At 38.2% G+C, this 20,307-nt stretch overlaps 1 protein-coding gene across 1 annotated transcript in view; it reads right to left on the bottom strand.

The window, feature by feature from the left end:
* The window catches only part of SCFD2 (sec1 family domain containing 2), a 312,552-nt gene that overhangs the window by 217,431 nt on the left and 74,814 nt on the right, over nucleotides 1–20,307 (bottom strand). The window contains exon 4 of the mRNA XM_084626275.1: nucleotides 20,077–20,252. Coding sequence (XP_084482401.1) covers nucleotides 20,077–20,252 — 176 coding nt within the window. The remainder of the gene's footprint in view (nucleotides 1–20,076; nucleotides 20,253–20,307) is intronic.

Here is a 20,307-nt window from a genome sequence, read left to right as displayed (position 1 = left end):
ACTCTTACCTTCCCCAGTCCTCCCGTCTTTCCTTTCTCCAGATGCTTCTCCACACATTCCTATGCCCCAAGATCTCTCAGCCCTTTTGATTCCCTCCCCACCCCCCATCGACCACATTGACCCTGTCCTGAAATAGACAAATCCTCAAAGTGCTGTGAGGCTCTCACTCCCCCAGGTGAAAGGAGAACATTTCTAATGCCAACCCAACCTTCCTGACTCCACAGATAAGATCTGAACATGATTATATCTAGGGGAACAAATATCACTCCCTTCCTATTTCAAGAGATCTCTCAACCCTTTGTCATTCTCACCTGCCATTGGTTTGTATTTTTAAATCCAACCCTGCTCTACAGACACTAGAGAAGTGTACAGGTTTAAACAGAGAAGGAAAATACGTTTCCTTGCCTTATCCTAAACTGCTGTGAACAGCGAGCCAAAAAACACTCATTCATAATAAAACTCTCATCCCCTTAAGAACTTTCTCCCAGCCTCTCCCACTGAAGCTGAATTTATTAACACAGTAGTACAGAGAAACAACCATTTATATCCTTACAAAAATCAGCCTGACCAATCTCCCATTTCAACTGCTAATACCCACTGCAACTCACAAACTACGTGTTATGCTGGGCCAGAAAGGGTTAAGCAACTAGCAGGGTAAATGACCCAAAGTCTACCTCTGAAGACATATTAGGAAAGTATGTAAGTGGTAATTAGGGCTGTTCCTTACAAGCAGTTAGCAAAGCAATGTTAGATGCACTAGAGCTTTGAAGTGCAAACCTGTACTGTTAGAGAATTAGAAAAAACAGTAATTTTATTTGTCTGTGTTTATCTGTATCTTGTTAGAGGTTAACAGTGTAACCAGACAATTCCTATCACTGTATTCTATTAATTCAGAGATCAAAAGGGGATATTAACATTTAAAAGAAACTTAGGTGTAATAATACCATTGTCTATATGTCTCTTAAAAGTTTGTGGTAAACTGTCTATGAACTGCTTAATGAATAATTACCTTATGTTAATCGAGGTAGTTAATTACTGGTGATGTTTAGGAAATAGGCTACTTCAAAAGCCTATTGTTCACCCAAGGACTGCATGCTGCCCAGGAACTGTATAAAGGGCTCTTGGGACCTGATCCGCTTTATCTCAAACCTGCTTATGCTTCATTCAGGGGGAGCAGGAGCTGCAAGTCTGAGGTCTCCAAATTCATTTGGATCACCCTGGTATTGAACATTGGACTAAATCTGTGGGCTAACTCTAAGAAATCTTTGCAACCCCAAAGCTCACCATCTCTACTATGAAACTGATCTCAGAACTGTATTCATGTCTGTATGTATAATGATTTTTTTAACCAATACTCTCTCTCTTTTCTTCTTTTAATAAACTTTACTTTAGTTAAAAAGAACTGGTGGTAAGCATGTATATGGGTAAGATCTGAAATATTCATTGACTTGGTGGGTAATGTGTCCAATCCTTTGGGATTGGTAGAACTTTTTATATGATAAACAAAAATTTCTGTTATCTTTATTATATTTACTTGGCTGTCTGGGTGGAAGCCCAAGCTGAGTTGCTTTAAGGGAGTGTTGTCGGTAGCTACCGGTGTGGTGCTCTGCTCTTGTTCGATAACAGTCAGCTGCATGCATGTTCCCTCTGTGTGCTGCCCCAGCTCTGCGCAGATAGCTGATACAGCAGACCCAGAAAACCCCCAAAGACCACAGACTCTAGTAAGGTACGAAGGCACCCGGTCAGGTTTATTGTCCAACGAAGCACAGTAATAGTTTCCTATAGACTCTACAGGACATACTACAAATATGTGCCCCCTGGCAATGGACACAGCTCAGTCAGTGGTGGGACACTCCATTGCCCCCTAGTCTGGACAAAGATATGCACTCTGGGACCTATTTTTACACAGTTGCAGGACAGATTACTCATCCCTACTGACGTATTGAGGTACAGCCCCTTGACTCATTAGGGTGCTGTCTCCCCCTTTGATCACGTTGGTTCAAACAAACAGATCTGTCCACCATACTATCCTTTTGACCCTGTCTTTGGGATGGACCTGGCTGTTCCTTGTTATCTCTGTGAAGTGTCCTCGTATCAGGATGTCCAGGTGCCATCTTGGCACACATTCCTCTTATTACTACTTATATCATTAGCGTGTGCTTTCTAGGAGCCCTTTTCTTCCCAAGTTCTGCAATTAGGGCCTGCCTCTGGCTCACAGCCCAGTTTTGCTTAGCAATGCCTGGAAGTACTTTGGTTCAGGCTTTAGGCCTCAGACCAGACCTCTGATATAAGGGTTTATGTTTCAGGGCCTCTTACTACAGGGAACTGTGGTTTTGGCTTCTGGGTAACCAGTAAAGTATTGTAGAAGCTGTTTTATTGCTGACTTGGTAAATCTAAGTATTGAAATATCCACCAGTTTGAGGGATTGTCTGCTCCAGTCTTTGCACTTTGCTCTAATTAAGCAACCTCAGCATGGCTCCCCCTGGGAACCCCAGTCACACCACCTCTACTCCCAGCTTGTGGGATCACTTTAAAGGGACCATCACCTTTGCAACTAACAGACCTGGAGGGATTGGGGGGGGGAGGGGCTGTAGAAATGGATCTAGGAATGTCAGCTCCCACTTCCAGTCCAGGCTCTGTTTTTAGAAATAAATGTTTAGTGCTTATGAAAGCCAAACTGGTAGCACTGTGAAGCATGCAGAAGTATTAGGGGTTAGATAGAAGGTACTTCAAACTCTCTTCCTATTCAATCCTTGGCCTCTGCCAATTTGGCTCCAATTAAACCTCTAAGAAATGGACTGATATCTGCAACTCACAGGCCACAGCACAGTTGGGATATGATAATGACTTTCAATCAACAACAGCCTGGGTGGAATTCAAAGCAGTCACCTAGAAGTGAAATGTTTCATGGTTGTTAGCTGCCCTGTATGTCTTTTTGGAATATTTAAAGTTTTAACGCCTCTGGTCTTTTTGGTTAGAGTTCTGTGAGCAAACCAAATTTTTGACTGCTACTTGTTGACCCATCATAACCTCTGTTTTTCAGACAATGGCCAGCAGTTAGTACAACTCTTTACTCAAAATATGAGGCTTCGTCTTTTACAATGGTCTACAAAAAGATGAAAATAGACTAGTAAGGTTTGCCATTTCTTAAGCTGATTTTTCAATGTGATGATTTAACTGGGAATTGGTCCTGCTTTGAGCAGGGGGTTGGACTAGATGACCTTCTGGGGTCCCTTCCAACCCTGATATTCTATGATTCCTACTTGTAGACAGAACTCTTGCGTTCAATGTTAGTCCCACTACGTGGCATCTAACTTCCCAAGAACCTATCTTTTAAATATAAAGTAATCACCTAATGGATGATGAATCCCCATGATATAAATTAAATCATTACAGAAATTAGAATTTCTAATCAATTTCCCTGTCAATATAGGATTACTCCCTAAAGTACATATTTTGTGCATGGGCTAGTCAGCTTTTTAAAAGACTTGAGAAATGGAAGTCAGGAGTCTATTCCACAGTCTAATAGATCTCTGTTTTAGAATGGTTTTCTTGGTATATAGCCTAAACGTAGTATGCTTCTCACAATCTGGGCAAGGTTGCTACATTGTTCAGCTGATGACCCTGTAAGTTTTAAGTTTGTGAATACCAAGGATATTTGGTGTTTAAATACAAAGGCTGTATAACTAAACAAAGTTTTGAGACAAAGGCTAAAGCAATTAGCTTCTCAACAAAACTTGCCAACATCTGGTTCCTGAAAAACTAAAAGCATGCTTTAGGACAGATGAGGAAGAGTAAAGGAATACATCTATCACTAGTGAACAGCTCTTAGATGTACTGGAATGGAGGTGGGAAGAGAACATTAGAAAGGTTATTTAAGAAGAAAATATGTGTACTGGATAAAATTTTTGTTGAAAGTTGATTTTTACTGTGATAACTTTAATTTAGCTTAAGTTTATTTTTCTTATTCAGTTTATGCTCACATTTGGTCATGTAGGATGATTAAGGAAGTTTTAGGATCTGGGCATTTGTTAGTTCCATGGGAAAGGGAGCTGTTTATTCATGTTTAGCCCTAATTTGCTGGTTTTAGTTTTATCCTTCCCCTCTCTCTTTACATCATGACACTGAAGCCACAGCTTTATTTTGCAGAAGTATAAACCTTTGTTTGAAATTGATGCTGGTGTCACTGTGAATCATCCAGTAGAGGGCACTGAGTAAACACAATGGAAGTCACCTTACATATAAAGAGCATGTACTTCACTTCTGAAATGTACCCAACCCTCCAACAAATGTAGACTTAGGCTCAGGTTTTGCAACTGGCATGATCATTTTTCCATGCAATAAAATTACTTTAATCACTTTTTTCAAGAAAAGTACTTTAGCCTTTGCCAGTAAGGTATAAAGATCCTGACTTTAAATGTGCATACATTTCTGGTACATGTTAACTGTGTCCGGCTGAAATAGGTCAGATTCACATACAATTAGGAAAAATAGGAAAAAGGGAAACCAAAGTAATTAAATTTTCATGTTTATTAATATCAAAGCATTTTGAATTGGCATTAAGTTTTAAACTGAAACACACAGTATCCTAAGAGGGGATGATAACTGGAAAGGGGAATGGCCTTTTAAGTGAAAAACATAGACCTTTTCACTATACAGAAATGTTTGCTTGAATTACCCAAGTTTGGCTCCTTATAAGCCACAGAGGGGTTTTGTGCATGAACTCTTCAATCTGAGAGTTTTAGCAGAAAAGCTCCTTTACAAAGCCTAATTAAAAGCAGGTTTATGTCAGGGCCCTCCCTCACTCTGGTTTTTATTTTGGCCTTCTCTCCATGTCAAAAGTCAAGTCTCAAAAGAGAAATGAAGTTCATTATTAAGTCAGGAGCATTTTTTCTCCTTCTTCATTCTAAGCCCAACTAAACATGTTTTAGGTTTTGGTTTGGCATTGTGCACCTCCAAATGAGATTTTATTTTATATGCACCTAAGGGTGAAATGTAAGAAGATACCGATCACAAGTCTGAACTTTGCCCTACACAATAAATAATCTGCGAAAAGTACAGTGCAATACCACTTACATGCAATGGATTTGATATTGGGAACCAAATATTCTCAACAGATGGTGTTCACTCTGGAAATATTTACAGCCACAAGAAGTTCACAATAAATTCAATGTCATCATCATGCAATATGGTAAATGTTTATGTAACCACATTATAAAAATGCATGGAATTGTACACAGATATGTAAGAGAACCTTTCAGTTTGGAAAATTTTCTTCATTTCTAACTCCATGTAGCACTAATGTTGATAGTTTAACATACTGATTACTAAGTGTTCCTATTTTTTGAGGTTACTGAAATTTTATAGTTAATAGTTGTATCTATTTAGTTTCCTTACCCATCTCTCTTTTTTAATATTTCATACCGTGCTAGCAGTTTTAATGGAATACTCCCATCAGAATTCATTTAGCATCAGTAATACAGGATTTACAACAAACAAAACAAAACAAAACTGAAATGAGGGGGGAAAAGCATAGATTGCTATAAACATAGCAGGATTTTTTCCCTCCATTCTTAGCCACTTAACTCATGCCTAACCTACTAGACGTGGCCAGAAGGACCACTTCTCCAATGCTGCCTGAAATGCCAGTATAGTCATTACAATCCATTGTGATTTCAATGGAACTTCAAAGAAGCATTATCATACACAGATGGAAGAAAGGAGGACCAATAGTGAAGCAGCTAATCTCTTGAATTTATTATGGTTATCCTTGGTGGTACTATAATTTCGCAATAGTTGCTTTAGACTTCAGTGTGCTCCGCTTGCAGCCAACAGAAGAAGCAGATTAAAAAGCACGATATTTGTAGTACTCATTTCCAAGCAAAGTGTGGTGGAGCTTTTCAGAAGGCCCTGAATGTTCACCAGATGTGAAGCACATATGGCACTTGGACTCAAGAGAATAATGCGACAATGAAGTTTAATCTAATCAATTCAATATGTAATAGTAATTGCACAAAGATGACATGCAAGTGTTTTAAAAACAACAAAAAATATGTAAATTGTTTTATAGTTCTTCAGGCTAGAAAAACAGGTCACCTGCTCATACACAAGTTTGAGTTTCCACCCTTCTTATAGAGTTGATCCGCACGAAATATATTACACCTTCAGTGAGATAGCTGTTTAAGATGATGTACCTCTTTTATAAAATATGGAATTCCTTCTTCATTATATACAGCAAAACCTGTATTAAAGAAAGTCATCATCATCTGCCCCAACAACTTTCATGCAAGTGGAACCCTTTCCCACTGAAAATACTGATAACACTGAAGAAAAAGCAAGGCAACTTTAGTACTCACGAAGGATGCTTGACTAACAAATCTGGAGATTATAGTTCTCCTTTGATTTACTGAACAAGTACAGCCTGGGAAGTAGCAGTACAAGCTTTCCCACACTGCTCCATCTATGCGTCCCAACCAGGAAGCGAAAAGGTAGTTCAGTTTCCATGATCAATCTGTCCTTAGCATCTCTGCCAAAATTGCCAGCAGAACAGAAGTAGCTTTTGTTTTGTGGAGAGCTGTCCAGTAGGAAACCCCCAATTTCACACAGGACTCCAAACCATCTTCAGGTAGTAGTATTTTTGGTCCAAATGTGATAGCCCTGTGTGGACTGAATTTGCATGGAGTTCACAAGGACTTCTGTCAGCAAGACTACTACAGAACTGGTTGAAATCTGAACCTATGGCCCAGAAGCCAAAGGTGCAGTATCCCATTATTAACTTTCTCAGCTACCCAATCCCCACAAATGCATGGCAGCTCTCTGGGGTATAAATTCATAGCTGATGTGTATATTAAACCCTCTGCCAATTAAATCCAGACAGGTACACCATCAATACAATGGTAAATCTCTGCTCCTGAAATAAGCAAAAGGGGAAACAAAAATAATATGGTATCAACTTCCTTACCTATTTCAATCACTGATGTTCACTTCAATAGTTAGCAGCTTTTTTCCCCCTTAGGCTGCTGCTGCCATAGATGCAGTGAAAAGTAACTGATACTTTTTCAGCAACTTTTACTAGAATATCTACCAACCAAGTGTGAACCAATGGGTTGCTCTTAAAAAATCTGTTCTTTTCCTGTGGAAAAACAGAAACTCACATCCTTCAAATCCGTAAACAAGACAGGCTCTTAATAAGACAAGCTGAAACAAGGTAGTTGGAGCGCCCACACAGTAGGAGAGCCTCTAAATCAATGAGAATGTATTACTCCTGTGTCTTTCTTAACTATTATAGAATGCAGTTTTTGCAGGGATGAAATAATTGAGGCACATGTTACCCACTAATATATATGGGGCAGGGGGGGGAATCTATCTCAAAGGGTGCCTTAAGAAGTTCAGAAGAGGCTCTCGAGACATTACTACAAATAAAAGAAAAAAAATATTGCTTCAAGACAATGATTCTATTGATATGTATCTTCCCTCTCTAAAGGAGAGCAAGCAATATTGAAAAAGAAGTGGACAGATGAAGACTTTCTTCAGAGTTAACACTACTATACGTCTGAATGCCTTTCTACCTAAGGCCTAACAATTATGTTAATTTCTCAAGCCTTTTAGAAATAAGTCTATAGACATGCTAGAAAAAGAAAATAATGGTTGAAATTAACACTATCATGCTCTGACCTTTCGTGAACAGAATTATATTTGGAGAGTTTCTCATCTCTAGCACATTGCCTTTTCCTATTCTCTTACTAATATTCCTAACTGAAGATATTCTGAAACCCTTTTTTCTCCTTCCCTAGCCAGAGACCCAGACAAAAGGCTTTTTACTACCATCATTTACCTAAGTTTTACTCCCATTAAGGATAAATCAAACATCGACTAGATGCTTCTGGTGCATGGTAGTGTTTTATAGACTAACTCATCTATCTACTGTCACTACAACCATACATTTTAACCAGTCAGAAAATGACTTATCATTAGTAGTCTAAATTAGAAATGAATATAAACTAACTCTAAGGAAGCAAGATTATTACAGGAGTAATCAACAAGCTACCCTTTCACAAAAGTAGTTTGCGTAAGAGTAAACTTTTGTCAACTCCTATGCGCTCCAATCTGTGAGTATGAGGGTATATATGCCAGTCAACTATCTTCATGATTTAACAGATACAGCTACACAAATGAACTACTGTCAGACTTTGTTAGAATATATGAGTTTTACATCTCAGAGCGTCACTATATTTCCAGAGCCGACCTGGCTAATCAGAATCTTCGAACACTCATGGAAGCACACTGTACTTGTTCTAAAGGTACTAATGCACAAAATAAACTAAGCACAATTCCTTTAGAGGTAACCTGCACAGAGGAAATTTGATTTTTTTTCCCTTTCAAATTTGTTTCATTTTTCATTCTTACTAAAGAACTGAATTGAAAGGTAATAGGCCAAATTCAAAAGCAGCTACAATGGCCCAATGAAGTTAAGTGAAGAAAATATCAGTAAGGTAGCATCAGCCTAAATATTAGAGGTCATATCCAGGCCTAGGCTAAGTCTTCCCCTTTGTGCCCTCCGGGGCTGTTACCAAGTAGCTTAGATCAGCCCTAACATTGTTCTAAGTTGCACTGAGACCACACTGGCCCACAGTCAGCCTTAGACACAGAGCCACCTTTGTCCCCCCCTGAAGTGTGCTTAATGTAGTTCTCATGCATCTCAGGAGTAAGCCAGGCACAGGAGGGCTGCAGAGGCGTCTTTCGCACAGCTCAGGAAAGTTCAGAGAGAAAGTCTGAATGCCTTAAAGTGCCTTGACTCACTATAACAAAGGAAGCTGCAAGGACAGGAGAGTCTCTCAGGAAAAGACAGACAGACAGACAGAAACAAAGAAACCTCTCTCCATTTCCCCAGGAAGTTCAGAAATTCTCTACTTTGGCAGATCTAGAAATCAATCCATAACACTGCATGTTGTTTGGCTTGTTTTATGTATTAGCATGTGTGTGTGTATATATATATATCAATTATTCGTGTACTAGCAAGAGATACATTTGTGCCTGGCCACCATTCAGATTATTTAAATCCTCATGTTACCCCTCTCTGAGATAGAGGGTTTTCTTTTGTTTAAGCAGTGAAGCCTCCAGTAATTTGTCATGGGGAACAGAAACTGGAAGCCTGGCTCCCCCAGAAATAGGACTCTGGCCAGCCAAATTTAGTTTGAAACACTACTTGCCCTGTCTACACTAACTGTATTAAGCCCTGTTTAAAATCATGTTAGCTAAAGTGCATTAAAACAAGACCTATTTTCCTAGTCTAGAGATACCAAATTGAGGAATCCAACTTGAATGAATTTGGCCTCCAGAGAAACATCACCCAAACATAAGGGATGGATCTTTGGGAGGACTGTTGCAATGTGCACAAAGAACAGTACTGCAAAGAATGGAAATCTGGCATAGTAGGACTGAAAGCCAGTCACTCTCTTTATGCTACCTTTGCTTTGTGTGGACTCTTTTTTTTTTTTCCTTCAGAGAACTCATTCCACAGAAAGTGTGCCTTTCCAGTCCTCTTTAGGTGTGTCTTCACTAGGAAGATAGGTGTGTTCTTAACCTGAGGTAACTAAAACACGATAAATTCTAGTGAAGACAAGGCAGTCTGTTTTCACACAAGTTAGCAGGTCAAGGTAAACCCAAGGCTCTCCCACAGCAGGCCGAGTTTAAAACTATGGGAGAGTCTAGGGTTTATCTTGATTTCCTAACTCATGTGAAAATTACAAACTGCCTTGTCTTCTCTAGGATTTTACCTGCAGTTAACTCAATACTGTGAAAAACTTTCCAAAATAACTGTTTGACAAAAAGAAAAGGAGTACTACTCAAAATGAAGATTAGAACGGGTGTCTTCCTTTGGGCATTATGTTACCAGGAGGCAAAAGGAACAACAGGGAATACTTTATAGTTGTGTTTGTTTTTATGGGACCACAAAGGCCACATCTAAAGACACCATTTCTTTTCCATATTATACATTTACAAGATGTAGCTGGCCAGGGGTTTGGAATCCATCACTTTGTTAGCTCTGAAATACATCCAACTCCTTTTTCTGTACATTTGGTAAGCCAAAAAACCTGGGTGGCACATTGGACTCATTTTTCCTGTTTTCTGAAAAGTTTCTGTATTTTTGACCACTCACTACAACTTGTGGAATTCGTTAATTTTCTACGAAGAAAAACTGTGCCGAAGTTTACAATAATCTGTTTAAGAACGTAGGGATTTTGGACCAGATTCTCCCACCTTTACTCACATTGAGAAATACTTTATTCATTAAATAGAGCCATCAGTGGGATTACTCACAGAGTAATAGACTACTGACACTGAGTAAGGGTGGCAGAATCTGTGTCTTTGTGAGTAAATTAATCTCTATAAAAATTTTCAGATTATATTTTAGAAAACAAATGTTTTTAAAAAGGTACATGGCAATTAGCTCCCAATATCACTGGTGTTCCCATATTCCTTACCCCTGTACTTCACACAATCACAGTACTTAGCATTTGATCCCTATTAGTGAAATATTTAATCAGAAGTTAACAGTTAATAATACATCTGGGGGCGTTGGGGAAACAGAGCAAGAGTGACATGTGATTGACAGAAGTTTATAGACCTGTAACTCTCAATAGACATTCCCATGAAGCTGATAAATGTCTCCAACAAATCTCAAGTGACTAATGCTCTTATAAAACTGAATCTTATATGGTACTACTAGACAGCAAGCCATATCAATTGCAATATGATTTTCTTATGTTATTCAGGGGAATACTGACAAGAAAAATCTGTTAAATGCTTATTCTTATTATAAAATAATGTATGTTATGTTCTTAAAATAATGTATGTACTGTTCTTAACAGTTAGCTCCCCTAACAATCATTTATTTAGTAAGATAGTAATATTTCAGAGTACATGTCCTGTGTTTTGGTACACAGGAAATTCATGCAACAGCTCCAGTTCGCTTAGTATAATCAGCGCTCTTTTCCCAAGGCTTTTTAAGTTTTATTGCTGTAAACAATTGTTCATTTAACAAAGTTGTTTCTTCACTAGGTGTTCGCTTTAAAGGCTTTGTATGAATTTTATTTGGCTGCATAACATTTCTTCTTTTAAAAGAGCGTCACAGCCAGAATACTTTTCATTTTCTCGAGAGGATTACAAACAAGCTGCTGCTACATGGGCATAAAAGGACTTGCTAACATCTCATTATGATTGTTCTAATGCTGCATAATGAAAGATATTTTCAGCCTTTGTCAAGTAGTTTTAGAAATCCTTAAAACAGTTTTCTTTAACCCTTTTATCCATAGAAACAGCTGCACTTATGCTGGCACTAAATATGGAGGAGTTATAATTCCTACTCCTATTTTTTTTTCTTCAAGTTCAAAAATCTAGCAAGAGAGAAAAACAAATTCTTCTAAAGGTGGGAAATTAATTCATACCTAATAAAATTCTATATATGGCTTAGATTTTCAAAAGCGACTAGTGATTTTGGGTGCCTCAGTTTCTGGATGTCCAACTTGAGATGCCCTGAATCAATACATTTCTGATTTTCAGAAAGTGCTGAGTATGAGCTCTGGTGTGCATAGCTGGGCACTCAAAAATAAAGGCACTCCAAGTACGTAGTGACTTCTGAAAATTTAGGCCATTATTTTATTATCTCTGTTACAGAAGCACTTACGTAGTCACAATTAACTCAGGGCCCTGTTTTGCTGGATGCTGTAAAAACACATAGTAAGAGAGGATTCTTGACCCGAAGAGCTTACAGTCTAAATTAACATAAGATATGACAGGTGTGTGTAATAAACAAGCAGAGGAAATCTGTGTCAGGAGATGAGAGAGTGACAGGATTGTGTGGGTCCTGTACATTGGTTATTTGCATAAACTGCAAAGTTTTTTTAAAAATCCAGCTATAAAAAGAATAGATATCAATGAAACCAACAACACTGGAAATGCGGCAGAATGCAAAATGGTTTAAATAAGTCTAACAAAAGTATGCAAAATTCACAACATAAACCAACATAAGAGTTATAGATATAAGAAGCTGAGGTAAGAACTTACAGTAAATGGCAAGGAACTTTAAGTATCTGATTGTTGTAAGGACTATTTTCTTTTCAGAAGCTATTGCCGAATTTGACAAACTTGTACTTTTTTTTTTATCTCCAGTACTAGACTGAGTCAGTATCAGTGCATGTTATTTCTTAATCTGATTGCCCCAGTCTGCAGTTTAGCCAGCAACATGCCAAACTCCAGAAAAGGACCTTTATAATCAATATGACAGAATGTAATATTGCTGCACAGCAGATTCATTCCATATGCAGTTTCATGGTTGAAAAATTATTGATCTAATGGCTACTCTCCTCTTCTCAAAATCAAGGTCAAATCTCACATAGCTGAGACATTAAAACTACAAAGTGGATTTTTCTAAAGTGTTTTTTAGAATGGAGATATTACTAGTTAAGCTACATTTGATAAAACTTCATGGTGATTACAAGTGTAGAAGACATAGTGGGTCAGTGACCCAAATAACAGAAATCTAGACTGCTATGTTTAACCAGGACGTAAGTATTGACAATCAGGTACTTGTCAAATGCAAGGATCTGGGATATTGAATTCTCTTAATCTTAGGAAATATATTTTATATCGGGCTTTTATAAATCCAAAGGTCAAGTGCAATAAAAGGTTATGGGTTTTTTTCCCTTTAGCAGCGATATAATATTTTTAAAGATACTTATTGGTAAACATTGCAGGCTATCATAAAGGCAACTTGTCACACTGAACTTTATTATATTATTATAAACTCCTTACACTGATTCTACAGAATAATAATGAAAGGCAAATAAATGTAATCCTGCCTCAATGCATCTGAGTCCTACAAGCTACTTCATTCGCTAACAGAACAAACAGATTCTGCATGTTACTATTTTCTCATGTGTTAGCAGCAACTTTGTATCTATAATTGATTAATGAGACGTGCCATGGGCCCTTTAAGGATGTCAACAATTCTGCACCCTAAATAGTGCTCCTGAACACTGCGCTCAGGCTTTGGACTGGTATCCAGAGTGAATACTGTCACCAGCGAATGGTGAATACCACTTCCTTCAGGATGTACTGTAATAGAGGTGTGTAGGTCCCAATCTTATAGTGAGCTGCACACAGGTGGAGTCCTATGTCCATGCAGCACAACAGGCAGGATCATGCCCTTAGTTTGCAAATTCCTTGGTACAGGAACAGTGTTTTCACGTGTATGTGCTGCCTACACAAACAAATAATAACCATGTCACCTGTTTAAGGACTGAGACAGCCAGACCCTGTTTCATCTTACAAGATGGGACAGAATCACAGCACCAGGTGGAATCACTGCATACCCATACTTCAAAGTTATTACCTTTAATGTTAACTTATATTTGTTACTGAAACATAAGAACAGCCCTACTGGGTTAGACCAATGGTCCATCTACCCCAGTATCCTGTCTTCTGACAATGGCCCATGCCAGGTGCTTCAGAGGGAATCAACAGAACAGGCAATCATCAAGTGATCCACTCCCTGTCGTCCACTCCCAGCTTCTGGCAAAATGGAGGCTAGGGACACACAGTATGGTGTAGCATGCATTTAAACACTAGTTGTAATGTAAAATGTTCATCTGTATTAGAGTTTTTTTTCCACTCCTTTTTCCTTAGCTTGCACTATGGCATTCATGGGAGAGAGAATGATGTAATTTTATTAACCTCATAACTTTCCTTTAGGAGAGGAATACAAACACTGGAATGACCAGCTGGCATTAAGTTTCTGTTTTTCCTTTTTCAAATATATATGCATAAAATCTTATTTTTTCAAGAAGCTTGGCAGAACAAAAAGCTCACTATTCTGCCTTTCAAAACATTTTGTGAGATAAAGAACAAAGTAAATAAAACAAAGGTTAAAACAACTAGTTATGTTGTGGACACAGACCATGAAAATATTGTACTCTGCCAATATTTATCTGTTTAGGTACTTCTCTAGCTCCCATCACCACAGTATTTGACTCACTCACATTACCAGGAGACACTAAACCCTAAAACACTACTAAAATAACCTAATTCCTGAGTTGGCCGGGAAGTTTAACAGCCTCATAATACAGTGTCAGACATACAGAATAAGAGTTTTGGTTACAGTCTTGGTCCACTGTTCCTGGTCCTCAGAGGCTGGAGGTACCTTGCCTCTCTGATGCCCCACTCTTGCCAACTAAATAACTGGCATTGATAGATTTTGAAGAAAAGCAAGCTCCAAGCTCCCTGATGTCACTTCCAGCAGTGAATGGTAGGTGGGGAGAGGCCAACAGTTCTGGCACCAGGAATCTATTATTAATTGTTATTGAATTATGGCGGACTCACAATATGCCCTGTAATGTCCACATACAGCAAGACACAATCCCAGCCCAAAGAGCTCGCAGCCTAAGTCGGGTGGTAGACAAAAGCTGGGGGAGTTTTAGTTGGTCATGGATTCTAAGGTTAGCCAAACCAACCAAAACACTTGTGTCCTTGGCTATGCTAGAATTTTCAGAGTAATGAATGAATGACAATTGTTAACATATTGAAATAACGTCATGTTTTAAGTGTAGACAAACCCTTAGATTACATTACTTACACAGTAGTACACAACAAAACCACTGACAGAACTGAGATCAGACCACAGGAGTAATGGCCCCCTAGTCCAGGGTTGAGCCTACTAATCCATGTTGACTTTCCAAGTGCTTTGCAAAACAACGTTATTGCACTTTTAACTATTTTGTTCCCCATTTTACAATAGAATAAAGCATATAACAAGGCCCAGTATTATGTAGTGATTCTTAGACAAAAGGACTGGGTTAAGGGAACTTCCTTTCCTTGTTTTGGGCAGTTTAACTCTAAATGTAATATTGTTTTAGTTTAACAGTTTTGTTATGTTGAATTTTACACTTCTTACCATGAGTTTATCCCAAAGCTATTATAATAGAGAAGAACAACCTCCTACTAAAGAGGGATCTTCCTTTAAAAAACAAAAAAAATTGTGAGAACAGCTGTTTGCTTTCAGTATCTATGTCTGCCATCTTTGAAAAAAAATTCAATAATCTCCCGCTAATAAAATGTTTCCTTCCAAAGAGTAACACAAAAATATCAGGTTTCAGAGTAACAGCCGTGTTAGTCTGTATTCGCAAAAAGAAAAGGAGTACTTGTGGCACCTTAGAGACTAACCAATTTATTTGAGCATGAGCTTTCATGAGTCACGAAAGCTCATGCTCAAATAAATTGGTTAGTCTCTAAGGTGCCACAAGTACTCCTTTTCTTTTTACAAAAATATCAGAGATATATTATAGAAACAAGAAGCTTTGCTTTCCCAATTTAAATTATTTTCCAAGCATTATATTTTTAAACATCATAGATGACAATCTGTCTTTTCCACTGTATGAGACCAAATATGGGAAAACAATCATAGGTGAGATAGATATCAATTTAAATCCACTTTATTTACTAGATATATCTACATAATAAAATCTGCACTGGATACTTCTGGCTCAGGAGAAAGTGTGAAGAACAACTATATGTCACACAATGTCAGTAGATTAAATGCATTTAACCTGTTGTTAGACAGAAATTATGCCAGTAGGAGTAAAACTATTTTTATGACTCAACAAAATTTATTTGTCAAGCCAATCTATATTAATTTGTGGTCAAATTACATCTGCCCTTTTCTAAACTTTGTTCTAAATACAGCAGTAAAATTTTAAATGCTACCAGGACTGTATCCTAGGACTGTATTCTTTGCAGGAAAAAATAGATATTTTAAGCCGTCTCAATGTATTTATCCACCTATGATATTTTAGAACAAGTTTCTGCAACACTTGCTCATTGTGAACAATCCTTCCCTAGAACAATCTCATTGAAACAGATGGGACCACTCATGATTAAAAGTGCTAGTCACTGTGAATAAGGGTGGCAGATTCTGGCCACTAACATATACTTTAGAACCTTTTGGGCTAGATTGTGCCAGATGAACACAGTCCATAGTAAGGGGTAGTGTTTAGCTCTGCTGCCCCAGGGGCATCCCACAGAAAGAATTAATAGAATCAAAGAAATGTGGAGCTGAAAAGGACATTGAGAAGTCATGTGCTGAGGCAGGACCAAGTAAACCCTAGACCATCCCTGACAGATGATTGTCCAACCTATTCTTAAAATCCTGCAATGATGGAGATTCCACAATCTCTCTTGGAAGCCTGTTCCAGAGCTTAACTACCCTTATAATTTAAAAGTTTGTCCTAACTTCTAACCTAAACGTCCATTGCTGCAGAGTAAGCCCATTACTCCTTGTCCTACCCTCAGTGGACATGGAAAACAACTGATCACCATCCTCTTTAAAACAGTCCTTAACATATTGGAAGACTGTTACCAGGTCCCCACTCAGTCTTCTTTTCTCAAGACCTACCATACCCAGCTTTGTTAACTTTTCCTCATAGGTCAGGTTTTCTAAACCTTTTATCATTATTGTGGCTCTCCTCTGGACTCTCTCCAATTTATCCACATCTTTTCTAAAGTGAAGCACCCGGAATTGGACGCAGTACTCCAATTGAGGTCTCCAGTGCCGAGCAGACTGGGACAATTACACCTCAGAACAATATTAGCCTCTTAAGCAACTGCATCACATTATTGACTCATATTCAATTTGTGATCCACCATAACTCCCCCCACACACATCCTTTTCAGCAGTACTACCTACCACCTAGCCAGTTATTCCCATTTTGTAGCTGTACATTTGATTTTTCCTTCTGAAGTGTAGTATTTTGTGCTTGTCTTTATTGATTTTCATCTTGTTGATTTCAGATCAATTCTCCAATTTGTTAAAGTCATTTTGAATTCTTATCCTGTCCTCCCAGATGCTGCCAACCCCTCAACTGAAAATTTTATAAGCATAGTTTCTACTCCATTATCCAAGACATTAATTGTGTGCTCACTCTGCAGTGTTCCAGAGAGTGATAATTTGCAGAGGGCCTGTATGAGTTAAGCCACCCACTTTACACTGCCTGCTGTTGCTGGATACTTTTATGCTGAATTTAAGAGACAAATTCCTGTCCTATAAACATACATTTAAAAAGACAAGCTAAGGGCTCATCTACATAGTGCATTAGTGCACACCAGCTGGGGTGTAAATTGTAGTATGTCATGCACTAATTGTCCATATGGACCCTGTTGATGCACACTAAAACTTCCCTACAGCACTTTGATATACTATTGTTTGAAACGGGACTATGTCAATGCATACTAGGAAATGTTTATGGTGCACAAGTAGGGTCCACATGGAAAGTCAGTGCACAACAGGCTGGTGCACAGTAAATTTACACCCCAGTTGATGAGCACTAATATACTGTGTAGACAAGCCCTAAGTTTCACATGAAGTGTTTTTGTCTTTCAGTTTTCCAAAAAATACACTTTGTTTAAGCTCTGTCGAGTGCTCTTTTTCCTGTGTTTTGCTTCTACTGCTTGAAAAGCCTCTAGGTATGGGCATAATTGGGACATGTCTGAACCCAGGATGAAAACTGGGGACACACACAACACTGTTTTTCACCCTCTCTCCCTGCATGTTTAAGCCCTCACTTGGAGGGAAAGGAGGTGGCAGAGTATGGAGCAGTGGGGAGTTTGAAGCCTGGTCTACACTTAAAAGTTTTGTCCACATAGCTATATCAATTAGGAGTGTGAAAAATAATCATACCCTTAACTGACATAGCTATGGTGGCACAAGTCATAGTGGAGATGCAGTTAAAACAATCCTTTTGCCAGGATGTTTTATTTTGTTCAGAAAACTGGCATAAGCCGTATTAACAAAAGTACTTTTTTACCAGTGTAAAATGAGTCTACACTAGGAGGGTTTCCTGTACACCTGTTTGCCTGTATAACTACACCAAGAAACAATTTCTAGTATGGACAAGGCCTGAGACTGCTTAGTGCACACCAGTGCTTGGCACTCCCTCCCATCCCAGCAATCCACCTTAGGGTGGTGGGGTATAAAAGGAAGGAGGGAACTTACACGGTGGGGAGCCTCTGAGGATCTGTGTTCTCTCTTCACTTTGCTTATAGGATATGTAGTTTAAATTGACAGCACATACTAAACACATCTCCTGAGTAATGATAGTTCTCAGTTCTGTTTAACACACTACCTGTCGGAAAAGCAGCACAACACAACACAGTAAAAGGAGTCACACTTATAATACGGGAACATTACCCTATTCTGAATCAAGGGTGTGATCCTCTTTGCATTGAAGTCAAGGGCAAAGTTGCCAAGAATGCCACTGGACCCTAATTCTGTTATATTATTTAAAAGCACCAAGCCATCATAAATAAAGAAGGCCAAATGCAGCATGGAGTAAAGTATACAGCTGCACTGATTTCAGCAGAATTCAGCAACTCATACCAAAGATGAAAGTGGCCTAGAGACCGATAAGAAAAAATGCCATGATACTGTAAATCTAAAAACAGTAGTTAATTCATTTTAATCCTGATAAAGATCTGGAAGTAGGCTGCCTATTTACAGTGTTTACCAGCATGTTCTAAGAACACAGAAGCTGAAACAGTAAGTGATAGTGGGAAGGAGCATAGCTGTGAAGCTATAAGAATTGTCCCCAAAATAAACTACACATCTCAGTCTCTGACTTCAGAATATAAGATCTGTACAGATGTGCACACATTATGGATTGTGTAATTCAAAATGATTGTTATTTGAAGTGCAGAAAACGTGCTTAAACAGTGGTTATAAATATTGATTCGTATAGCCACAACTGTTTTACCCAAGTCATGTTACTTATTGGGAGTATATGTCAGTCAGTATATGTTATTGAATACTTCAGACAATGGGCACTAGTAAAAAATAATTAAACGTTAAGAAGAGTGAATAGTTCAGTTAACTGCTAGCACATACTTGCCTACACTAATTATTTTTTGTCTTTCTACCCTCCAGGAAACATTTGTTGGTATAAATGATGGCAATCTGCATAGGCCTGGATTTTCAGATGAGTTGAGGACTAGATCTTCACTACCCAATAAAGGTGACGTTTTATTTGGTTTGTTTTTTTATAGCAAGGGAAGTAGAGACAAGCCACAGTTAGTTCTCACTTTGATGCAGGTAGCTGAGGTCACGGTATGCTTCCTCCCCTACCCAGGGTTGATCTTGACTAGCTACTTTAAGATAAAAACTACAGAGCCTTGTCTCAACTAGGATTTTACAGTGAGACAACTAACTCATCTTCTTAAAGGTACGCTGTCTTCACTGTCAAAATAGGTGTTTAGCTAAAGGAGTGAGTGCCCAGCTCCCACTGAATTTCAATGGGATTTTGTCACCATTTTGAACTCCCAACTCTTTTGAAAACCCCTGTTGTATCTAAGCTAAGCAGGATACAGTCTGTTCACTATACCATCTACTCTGAAAGTTCAGTGGTAGCATAGATAAAAATATAAATTACATGTTGGTTAGAGTGTCACTTCCAACAGGACGTTGTAAGACGTTGTCAGTGAGCGTATGAATGTGTGAGGGAACAAAATTAATATCGCGTGCTCCTAATGGTGGCTTTCCCTATTAAATCTCACCCATTCAATATGTAAATCAGACAAGCTTACACTCACATAAAGATATACAATTTACCACTTTAAGTTATCTCTGAATTTGACCATGTCTTGGCTCCAGAAGCCTATTATTTATCATTATTATTTTAAAGCTTAATAGTGATCCTAACCAGTGACATGAATCTATGCGGTCATCTTGCAATTTAGTATGCAAATATTCCAACCCCAATTCAGATTTTATGTACCTTCATCTGTAATATTTAATTTTGTGTCTAAAATTATTAGACTAAAAAATACAAAAAATATTAACTGTGTAGTTTCCCATTCTTTTAAATAGTTTGAAACGTATGAAAAACAAAAGTTCAGGAGGTAGCTTTTTAACAATATCACACAGCCCAAACAAACAATGCAAAATAAAATTGCACAAAAATATTTAAAACTAACTACTTAAAAATAACAGTGTTTACTTAGTATAAAGTTAAGTAGGCTCATATAATATTGTACCTGCAAAAGTAGCCTTTCAAAGGCTAAGAAGCTGTCCCATTTGGCATTCTGGGGGTGTTTTAAAGCCTGGATTGTGGCCAGCACAAGCTGTAGAAGTCCACAGTGGTTCCTGAGAGCTTTCAAATTGTTTTTGAAAAGCTTGATGTGAGAACCGAGCTGTTCTGGGGTGACTCTACCTGTTAAAAGAAAAACAGGGCATATTACCAACATTTCACAACAGTGAATAATCAA

Source organism: Lepidochelys olivacea (assembly GCF_965140295.1).
Source record: "Lepidochelys olivacea isolate rLepOli2 genome assembly, chromosome: 4".
Classification (NCBI taxonomy): domain Eukaryota; kingdom Metazoa; phylum Chordata; order Testudines; family Cheloniidae; genus Lepidochelys; species Lepidochelys olivacea.
Note: the sequence above shows the minus strand (reverse complement) of the source record. Positions and strands in the feature narration are given on the sequence as shown.